The 11,384-nt window shown below is 31.4% G+C and overlaps 1 protein-coding gene across 2 annotated transcripts; it reads right to left on the minus strand.

Moving 5' to 3' along the window:
• Nucleotides 1-29: 29 nt before the first annotated feature.
• On the minus strand, nt 30-9,927 carry LOC145968488 (fatty acid synthase-like). 2 transcript variants are annotated; one of them, XM_083093986.1, is made up of 19 exons: nt 9,584-9,927; nt 9,141-9,391; nt 8,755-8,986; nt 8,199-8,617; nt 7,692-7,985; nt 7,395-7,602; nt 7,149-7,309; nt 6,730-7,047; nt 6,162-6,634; nt 5,705-6,009; nt 5,188-5,586; nt 3,988-5,003; nt 3,640-3,881; nt 2,714-3,407; nt 1,750-2,581; nt 1,202-1,668; nt 857-1,111; nt 523-774; nt 30-452 (listed from the first exon to the last, which is right to left on the minus strand). In XM_083093986.1, the coding sequence occupies exons 1-19, from the start codon at nt 9,747-9,749 to the stop codon at nt 276-278; spliced, it is 7,161 nt and encodes a 2,386-aa protein (XP_082950112.1). In that variant the 5' UTR covers nt 9,750-9,927; the 3' UTR covers nt 30-275. The 2 variants fall into 2 exon arrangements, with proteins under 2 accessions (XP_082950112.1, XP_082950113.1); XM_083093987.1 differs by lacking the exon at nt 9,584-9,927 and having other exon boundaries at nt 31-452; nt 8,755-8,957; nt 9,141-9,254.
• Nucleotides 9,928-11,384: the final 1,457 nt, after the last annotated feature.

An 11,384-nucleotide genomic window follows, 5' to 3' on the forward strand; every position in this document is an offset into this window, starting at 1 on the left:
CTTTATTTATTCATAATTTCTTTTAAACTAAATATATATTCTATTTTATCATTTATAATATTTTTTATTATACTTATATACAATTAAATATTAACTTCCAAAATTAACTTATATATTTAACTTATATAAATAAATTATAAAGTTAAATATTTTAAATTAATCTAAATATTTTTTAAATACGCTTGTTGAATTTAGATACAATACAAACATCACAAAATGTACATAGAAAATATATTTAATTAAAAAAAAAATTAAAATATCTAATTATACTACTATTATGATCTGGAATAAATACTTTTAACAGATGTTACGTTATCATCTATTAAATCTAGCTTTAATTTTTTGACATTTTCAATATGTTTTCCATTGATTGCAGCAACGATTTTATCGTTATCCATCATCGTAACGTGATTACCTTCGATATAACATATTTCCACACTCCCTTTAGTAATCTGAAAATTATTTAGCTGTAAAACAATTCTACTGTATGAGTAATCTTTTTATAATCATCACAAAAGTTACCTTATGTAAACCATAATCTTCTTGAGAAAAAGATAGCGCTTGTATTGTAGGTTTTAGGAGTATTATAGGTGATTTAATTTTTGGTAATAGTGTGACATCATATTTATGAACAGCGATCAACCGCTTGTAAATTGTTGTACACAAAGATTTATTGTTATCAGTTGATAAATGTGTATAAGATGAAGGAACATGAGTTATAAAAGTATCTAATTTTTCGTCCCAGCTGGTGCATTTATTTAAATCTAAGAGAAGCTATAAAAATTAAATTACTTATGATTTTCACAAAAAATCTCTCTCCTCATTCATTCAAAGATAATGTCTACGAATAATATACCTTTCCACTAAGTGTTGGTTGTATAGTATCCATTATACTAAGAAGTACATTATTCTCGAGTTCGACAAATGTGGTAAAAGGTAAAAATTGATTTGCCATTGCTTTTATCTGCTCCGGTGCACCATCGATAAGCACTAATCGACCTTGGAGATTCAGCTGTTCTAATTTTCGCATTAACTCTATTGCTATCAATGATCCCATTGAATAGCCCACAATTACAAAGTCTTGATTCAATTTCTTTTTGCTCAAAATATACTACAAATATAAAAGATTGCAAAATATAAAAATATTTTAATTATAATTATAGATATTCTAATTATTATTGTATAGATAAAGAAGTCATACCTGTAGCAAGCAATCAGCAATCTCGTTTATTGAAGTACAATCTGCACCAATATTATATATTCCATGTTGTAAACATGTTGCTGGAGCTTCGATTTGTTGTACTAATGAATCAAATATATTTCCGCAGCCTTCCATTCCCGGCAATAGAAATATTTCGCTTTTCTCTTTGTCTCTTTTTGTCGGAAGATCTATACAGATGTCGGGAATCAGATGATCGTTACCTATCAAACGAACGAACAGTTTAATACCAGTTAATTCGTTCTCATCTCGACCGCTCTTATCCTCCGATTTATCTTTGTCAAACATCTCATCAAGTTTAGCAAAATTGAGATAACGAATATCCTGCGCTGTAAGAAAAACATCGAATTCCCGTTCCAAAGTTTGTTTAATTTCCACAGCCATCATCGAGTCCATGCCGAGTTCCGGTAAAGGTGTGTGGCGAGCTACATTATTCAAATCCTTCAAACCTACATTGACATATTGAATTTTCGTTATTATATTAATTCGTTTAATTAATTGAATAATTTTTTATGTCATATAATTCTTACACATAATATTAGCCACAGTTTCAACAATATTACTTGCGCCAAAAACGTTTGAACGCTTCTCAGCTACAACCATACTCGCTACTACGGGATGCTCTTGTAACAGAAATTCCTCGAATTTCTCGATACAAGAGGTTATCCTTTGTTGCAAAGTACCGCCAATAACCATTTCCTTATCGTCGATTTGCATATCAGCTACCAGACCGACATCGCCTATTGCACCCCATTGAATCGCCAATCCATGCAGACCTTCTTGTACTCTTTTCTCGCAAATTCTTTCCATAATGGAATTCGCCATACCATAATTGGTCTGCCCAGCATTTCCTCTGCCACAGGAAACTGAAGAAAAGACAACAAAGTGCCGCAACTGAGGACATATTTTTCTAGACAATTGATCTAAATTCTTCGTCGTCCAAGCTTTTGCTCTAAACGGTTCCTGAAATGTCTCTATAGTGTGATTCTGGCAAATTTTATCGTTCAACACCACAGCAAGATTGAATATAGCGTCTACTGGCGCTAGTTTCTCCGCTGTTCTCAATACTTGTTCACAACTATCGACATTCGATGCGTCCATATCCGATATTAACAACACCTTAACTCCGTAAGATTTCCACAATTCGATTTTCATTTGCTGATATCCGTTCTTTATTCCTTTGCGCGAGACCAGCACGAGATTCTCGGCACCTCGAATGACCAACCAATCGGCTAATTCTAGACCGAAACCACCTAAGCCACCGAAAATAATGTACGTCTTGTCCGCCATACAATAATAACGCGGAAGTGCCGGAATGGGTGCATCTATAGATTCATCTTCCTTATGTATTTTGATAATTATCTGAAACAAATTGTAATACATAAACTTGATTGTAAATTAACATGCGCTGTCTTTTCTGATATATGATTGATATTTAATGCGAACATAATGATAAATAAAATAACAATTAACTTTAAATATTAATCGACTTACTTTTCCAATATGCTTTCCAGCTGCCATATATCTAAATGCAGCCTCAATTTCATCTCTTTGAAAAACTTTCCTGCTGATTGGTTTGATGGCTCCGCTAATAAGACCATTGACTAGTATTTTATTCAGTGCCATTCTTTGTTCCTCAGTAGCTGAGAATAAATTATCCAACATAACGCTGTAAAATGTTATGTCTTTCGAAAACATTGATAAGTCCAACATATTGTTAGCCATAAAATCGAACTTGCCAATCTCCAAGAAACGTCCATTTTTCGCGAGACAACGAATAGAAGCATGAAGTTTTTCTTCGGCTAATGAATTCAGTACAATATCTACACCGCGACCTTCGGTTTGTCGGAATATCATTTGCTCGAAACTAGTGTCGCGTGAATTTCCGATATGATCCTCTGGAATAGATGGGAAGGTCTCTCTTATAAATTTCCGCTTTTCCGGAGTCCCGACAGTGACGAATACTTCGCAACCTTCGTGAAGCGCGAGATGAATCGCTGCTTGACCAACAGCGCCAGTGCCCGAATGAATTAATATTTTGTCATCTTTCTTCATTCTTGTCTTTACATATAATCCGTAACAACATGTGCCATAAGCGCAGGGGACTGTTGCAGCGTCCTCCAGAGTCCATTCGTCGGGAACATACCAGCATAAAGCTCTATCGGCTATGCGCATATTTGCTATACATCTAGAAGAAAATTTTATTATTTACAAAAAATAAAATATATAATTTTATTTTGTTTTTTTCAAAAAAAGTAATAAAGATTTTTAAATAAATCTTTTAGCTTTTTTTTGAAATTAAAATATCAACATATGGACGAAATTTTCATCAGATATAAATTATATAAATAATCTAAATTGTATATTTTCTAGTATAGTTTTAAGCTAAAATTACTTGTGAATAAGTAACAATAACGTACCTATTTTCAAAAATACCCATTACTCTGCGGCCAGCACTATCGATTCCGACATATTCCAAACCTATCAGACATTCTTCTAATCGTCCGCGTGACATGTATTCATCCATGATGATTCTAGCCGTGGCTATCATTACATCTTTAAAATTAATAGATGCATAAACTATGCGAACAAGATTTTCGTGCTGATAACTCGAAACAATCGGTCCCTCGATCCAGCGAAATGAGTTCAAATCACCGCGAATCTAACGAGAATACATTCTATTGTAGAAAATATTATCAAAAAATGACTTACTTAAAAGATAATAAGACAGAAATAGTCTTATTTTATACAAAAAATCGGATACGTACCATTTGATTGACTAAAGCATGATACGAGAGTTTTGGCGCTAAAGGTCTTAGCGGAAGATGTCTGTATGATCCCCATATCATTCCTGGACGCAGAACATTTGTAATGAGATCGATCTGGAGTTGTTCAGCATAGAACGGTTCGTCTAAAGAAAATTTCGGTGCTGTCTCATCTTGGATCAACACAGCTCTTATTAATTCTCCGCCTGGTTCTCTTCTCAAACAATTTACAAGACCTAATAAACCGCATTCCGAATCTTCTTCGCCTACTAAAATTATTCTCGCTACATTATTCTCGACATTTAAGCTCGATATTAGTCGCTCCAACCAAGAGAATTCATAATTATTCACGCTAATAACTTCTGTCTTTCTCCACAATCTTTTTCTTTTCTTTAAGAGTACAATATGTTCTTTTTTCGTGCGTTTTTCAAGGACTATTGCTAAATCGTGAGTCTCCGCATTTTTAATATCATCTTTTGTCAACGGTTGTCCTCGTGTTATTAAGAATCCGCCATCCTTTAATGCCGACAGAATTTCTTTTAAAGTTTCATTCTTATCGTTTTTTAATAGATTAAATCCAGTCACTAATATCGCGTTATCATCTTTTAATAGCTTTATGGACTGCGAAATGGTGATTTTTGAAGAAAGAGCATTAGAATCGAAACGATCGTTTCGGGTTATTAAACTGAGGTTTGATTTAATCAATGGCAGATTATTTAAGACTTCGAGAAATAATGGAGACGCTAATTCTTCTGCCATTACCTCATCACCGTTTGCAATCAACTCAATAATATTTATTTTCATCACTTGATGACACTCTAAAGCGAGATGCGTCGATAATATTATGCTCTCTTGTAAAGAAACCTCAGCTCCGTCACGATGCGCTACAAATCTATACTCTTCGAGAACAGGAGTGCCTGTTTGCTTTCGACGGAATATAGAAGTAGCTTTCACACCACGAATTTCAATGCCACCTGATACTATAGTATCTAAATCATTGTACACGCGCACAGGTATTTCTAAAATTTAAAATCATTTTTTAAATCATATCTTTATAATTATTTAATAAGTTCCTTTTTACATTTTAACAAATTTTATAATTATAAAGATATTTATAAAACGTATATTGAATATACATATTGTAATGTTGATAAAAGTACTCTCTTTTTCTCTACATATATATACATCATTCCATGAACTTACGTTTTTCTTCCGCTGTTATATTTCGCATATATCTTGCATGAAACTTTGTATCAATCACTAGTTTTTGTATCTCGGTAGGAACATAAAGACTTCTCATATCTCTTCCGAAGATTTTTATTTGCAACATATTATCCATGAATGTTACCCAATTATTCATCCAAGCAATGTGTCCTCGCTTGCCAGTAGTGGATGAACTTTTTAATCCTCGAAATAGATTGGCATATTGATATCCACGTAATTTAAGTTCTTTATAAATGTCTTTTGTCTTCAGAACTTCTTCCTCATCCTCACAATCTTCTTGTAAAAGATATATTCTTTCTGTAGCTGGATCTGATGGAATGCGCGCTGTACCGATAACGACAGTACTATCTCCTTCTATTATTTCAAAGTTTCCAGTGCCTAAGTAGTAAATATATATGTATTATTTTAAATAATTATTTTTGTATTTATATTAATATTGTGTTGAAAAGTTATTTGCGGAATATGTGTATAAGTTTCTATTCTCTTCATAATTTACCTTTCTGAATCATTATTGTTAAGTCCAAGTCTCCTTGCTTCGGAATATGCGTTGCTCGAATAAACTTGACATTTTCAAATACGATCGGTATTTCTTTAAGCCACTGACCCCTCAGCTTACTAATCGTATCCCAAACGAGGGCAAGATATCCTGTAGCCGGGAACAAGTTTCTTCCATCGATTACATGACCGCTTATATATTCAAAAGTTTCGTCTTTCAATGTGACATTGACAATTCTTTCTCCGGAAGTAATCTTCTTATTTGTTTTAAAACACATTACATACCAATCTTCAGAATGATTCCACCTAGAACATCATAAGAAATACATCTGCATAATTCAATTAATTGGAAATAAAAATTTTTGCTTTATGAAAATTATTTTATGTTTTCTCTTTATTTTTATATTATTCTCTCTATTATTATTCTCTATATTTAATAGATAAAATGTTTGATGTACTTGATTAATGGCGAAATCATTGGTGTTCCACGGCTAACGGGAAAATTCACAGTTGGATATAAATTCGCCAGTTGCGGTTGCAAGCCATTATTATACATTTTTCCTAATCCTTGCAAGAATACTTTAACATTGTCTTCATAGTTGCATTGTAATAATGCAATATTGGTTATATTTTCTTCTTTCATGTCGTTTTGAAAAATTTCATCTGGTGCAACATTGACAGTTATCGCACTTTTAGGAATCAATTGCGCAATTTGCTTGAAATGTACAGGATTTAGTACATTATTTGTGAAATATTCAGCATAGGACAACTTAGTACAACGAAGCAATGTTCGCCACTTTTGATTCTGTATCATGGTGTGCGGTATTATTCGATTTAAATAAGATAGAATTGTGGCTCTTACAGATGCCAAATGACGACTGTGAAGAGAAATGTTGCTACTCTTAATTTCTTTAGTATAGATGTCGTTAACCTAAAGAAGTATAAATAAATAATAATTAAATATAATTGTTTATTAAGTAAATTTTATTAAACCTAAAATTAAAAAGAGAAAATATATAAACGAACCTGTAATTGTTTTATAAATGTCTTTACTGATTTCCTTGGCCCATTTATACAGCAAGTACTTGAACTGTTGTTATAGATTACATCAATATCCGGTGGACATATATTTTTCGTATTCTCATAACTGAGACCAATGTCCGCCATAGCACTATAAATTACTTTTCCTTCACTCAACGCCAATCCTATATAATACGAGGATAAAAGCACTTGTTCCATTGTAAAATTACCAGCCACATATCCGCAACAGAGTTCACCGATCGAATGACCGATAACATAATCTGGCACAATATTTATGGACTTTAAAAGATCGATTAATCCGATCTAAAGAAGAAAGTAAAGTATTTCTTTTTGTAAATTCTAAATAAATTTTATATAATTTGAATGATTTACGTTACATTACGCAAATTAGAATAATTCTTCACCTGCATTACAGTAATGCCAACTAACGAGTTCAATATATTGTTAAAAATTGCTTCGTGTTCATTTGTTAATACATTAATGATGCACATTCCACGTGTCCTTAAAATAATATCACACTTTTCTACAGTTTTATAAAATATTGGGAACCGTAGTAACGCTTGTCCTGTGTCAACGCATAAATTGAAATAATTTAATTGTAAGATATTATTTTTCTCTGATATATATAATATACAAAGTAAGATGCATACCCAAGCCAAGCCATTGCGTTCCTATTCCGGAAAACACGAAACATATCGGCTTTTTTTTATCTGAATAATAATGTATTTCTCTTATCATTTTTATAGATGTTTCAGATTCAACAATCGTGTATCCTCTATAAAGATGACCTTGTATGTCGTCAGCATGAAGATCATGCAACAGCCGAATATATTCAACATCTATCGGTTGATTCTCAATCTATCAAACAAATTTATTTATTTATTTTAATAAAAATATTTGATAAATATGTTTTTATTGGTGATATAAAACGCAAAAGTTTTGTATACCTCATTTAATAATGATTCTACTGCTTGTTCAGTTCGACCAGACACGATGACGAGTCGCGGCAAATCGTCATTTGGCGCGCCTCCATTAACTTTTTGCTTCAAATTAGATTGCAGTAGAATATGACAATTGGCTCCGCCAAAACCAAACGAATTAATACCTACGAAATTAGGTTCCCATGGTGTTGGAGTATTTACTACGCGTATACTTCCTTCTTCAAAGGCCTTAACATCTTTCCGTGCTTGTGTAAAGTTTATATTCGGCGGAATTATGCTAGTTTGCATCGCAATTATAATCTTACGAGAAATAGATTATCATTAAAAATTCTCTCTCTTTCTATTCTCTTATTTTTAAATTATTATTGTTTATTAAAATTAATTCATTAAAAGCAGAAAAAAACAAAAGCAGGATTAAATTTAAATTAAAATTTAATAAGTCCGTTTATGATGTTTAACATTGAAGTAAATTAATAGAATACTTTATAATGCATATTATAATTACATTATTACCTTAGCAATTTGACATAAACCTGCAGCAGCCTCAGGGTGACCTAAATTCGATTTGACAGAACCAATTAACAGAGGGGACTGTCTATTCTTGCAAAAAATTTTTTCGATTGCGTTAATTTCTTCCGGGTCACCAACTTTGGTACCGGTACCATGAGCCTCCATAAAAGCTATATTAGTCGGTGATATACCGCATTCATTGTAAAACTCTTGAAGCAAAACTCTTTGCATTTCGCTGGATGGAAAAGTAATGCCTTGTTCTTTATATCCGTCACAATTCGTCTTAGCGTACATGACGGTTGCATAAATTCTTTTAGCTCTCTTTGCTTTTTGTAGAAATATTATACTGATTGTTTCGCTACGCATATAACCGTTTGCATTTTCATCGAAAGGTCTACATACTCCGTTAGGCGATAAAACTCCTAAAATTAAAACAGAGTTATGAGAATAATAATATTATATATATAAAAATATATATTTGAATATTTTTTTTAAATTGTTCTCGAATTTATATATCTCTTATATTTTAAAGTTAAGTTATAAGATTTGACAACAATACCAAGTCGTGTGAATAGTAAAGCTAAATTGGGGTGTAAACAGAGATTTGCGCCACCGACGACAGCAGCATCACACTCCCCCGATCGCATAATTCTATAAGCATGCTCCAGAGCAAAGAGACTTGAACTGCAAGCGGTATCGATTGAATAAGACGGTCCTGTTACACCCAACCATTGAGAGATTCGATTTGCCAGCAAAGCTTTACTACATCCAGAAATTGCAGAGTCAGATATCTAATGCATATATATACATTATTTAGAGAATTTATATGCTTGTTACACATATATTTTAATATAAGAAAATCATTTCAATTCTTACAATTTAATATATAAAAAATAATATCTATCAAAATTTTTTATGATTAATGCATAAATTGAATTTGAATACCTGATGTTTTTCATAAAACCAATTTCCTTCCGATTCAGAAAAACACACTCCGATAAAAACTGCAGTTTTTGTTCCACGTAAATCTTTTGGATTTACTCCCGCGTCGACAATAGCTTCGTAAGTATGTTCTAGTAGCATTCTACCCATAGGATCTATCAAGGGAACCTCGTTGAAGGAAACATCAAAATATTCCGCATCAAATTTCTCTAAATTATTGATTTTTCCTGTGCGTTGGGGTATTTCTGGATGATCTGTAAATTTTAAATCATATGATTTAATCGAGATATCTTTTTACTTAAAGTTTTTATTGATTATATAGTGTAATTATATAAATAATTGTCAAAATTAAATAATTAATGTATAATTATATACATTTTCGTAAATTATGTGATACGATTTTCTCACATTATGTATACCAATATGATGGAATTAAATATTATTACCGTGATTCCATCGTCGGTTGTCATTCGATCCGAGGTCTATCTTGTTAAATAGATTCTCCTGAAGATGTTTTATGTTATCAGATTCAGGAAATCTTCCGGCGATACCAGAAATAACGATTTCTTCTCCAGGTTCAATATCGAGGAGTGTAGTTTTCTTGCAATCCATTTCTTTAAATGCTTTTAATCGAATAGATTAATATTTGGAATTCGAAAAGATAAATAACACAAATGTGAAAACGCAAACTTTACTGACAATTTAATATTTTATTTTGTATTTTCACATTTGTTATATGCTTTCTTTTTCAAATTACAGATTTTAATATTTTCGATTCAGATTTTTAAACCCAAATTTATAATTTTGTGGTAAAGTGCGAAGTCTTGTGACATATGGATTGCTTAGATGTTGAACCTACTTATATAAGAAACCTATATGGTAAGTATTTAGTAGAATTTTAGAGAAACTCATTATTTATAAGCTTGAAAATAATGTGTGAATGATGTCACAAGTATACATATTAACTTCTAACACAGCACAAATGAAATTTAAAATTATTTAAAATTATTTACATCAAGGAAAAAACATGTGTGCTTCTTCCTTTACGATAATGTCTGCTCTATTATGTGTCATGTATATTTACAATATGTAAATTAAAAAAGGTGATTCTCTATAGCATCTATCTAACATAATTAACATTATTGTAATTCCGATGAGAAAGAACAATAGTTTTACGCAATTCTTTATTATGAAAAAAAATAATGCATTATTTATAGGTACAAATTATTAATAAACATTCGAATAACATATTCAATTTAACGAACTATATTTGCAATCTTTCTTTGAATATGGTCAAGGGTTTCCTCTCCTGTATTATATTAACTGATCATCGACCGAAATCAACGACTGTGCGTTGATTATAAGTCTATTGTAGTAATTCAAATAGATCTTGCTTCAATTATAGATTCAAATTTTTAGGAAAAGCATGTATATAAAGAGTCGATTATTTTAAAATATCGAATTTTATTGTTGTCTACTTGTAGTGATGCTGTTTGCTTATACACTTGGTATGCACTGCGTGTTACATATCAAAATGAAAATCTGTCATTCGGCAAAGATTGTGCAATTTAACAGCTTAATTATCAAAAAAATTAATAGTGTGCGAAAATTTTATCCATTTGATGCGAGTTTAATACTCTCTCTGTTGCTTTTAAAAAATAGAACTATATATTGCTGCAACTATATACAATTATATATTATTGTTAAAAAACTGTTCTTGCAGAAATTGCGTATTTTGATAGCTTTCTTAATGTCGAGCATGCAACGACCGTAAACACAGGAAATTTCCTACGTCTATGAGTGGGTAAGTTTACTTACAATGTGTTATTCTCGACATCGAACATGAGGCTAACAATAAGTGCATTCACGGCATGTTACTTTCGTCATCGAACGCGATATTGTGAAATGCGAATTTGTATTTCAATCCGATTAGCCTAAATTCTTTTTATCTTCTTTAATCTATCAATATTACACACATATTTTGCAATCAATGGTTATAAGATATATCATGAGCAATAAATTATCTATAATAATAATACTGACAACATAAATTTTTAATCAATTAATTTATTTGATCAATTTAATATACATTACTTTTTTGTACAATTTTTTAAAGAAGACACCAAAAATGTCGACTTTTTAAAAATAATCTTGTTACGATTTTATGGCAATAACAATAAAGTTTTAAAGAATTAAATTTAATAAGTCTTACAACTATAAGTCTGCTAAAGAATATATAAGAATTCT

This window comes from Camponotus vicinus, unplaced genomic scaffold, assembly GCF_025532165.1.
Source record: "Camponotus vicinus isolate PSW18456_S1 unplaced genomic scaffold, iyCamVici1.0 SCAF_3, whole genome shotgun sequence".
In the NCBI taxonomy this organism is placed as follows: domain Eukaryota; kingdom Metazoa; phylum Arthropoda; class Insecta; order Hymenoptera; family Formicidae; genus Camponotus; species Camponotus vicinus.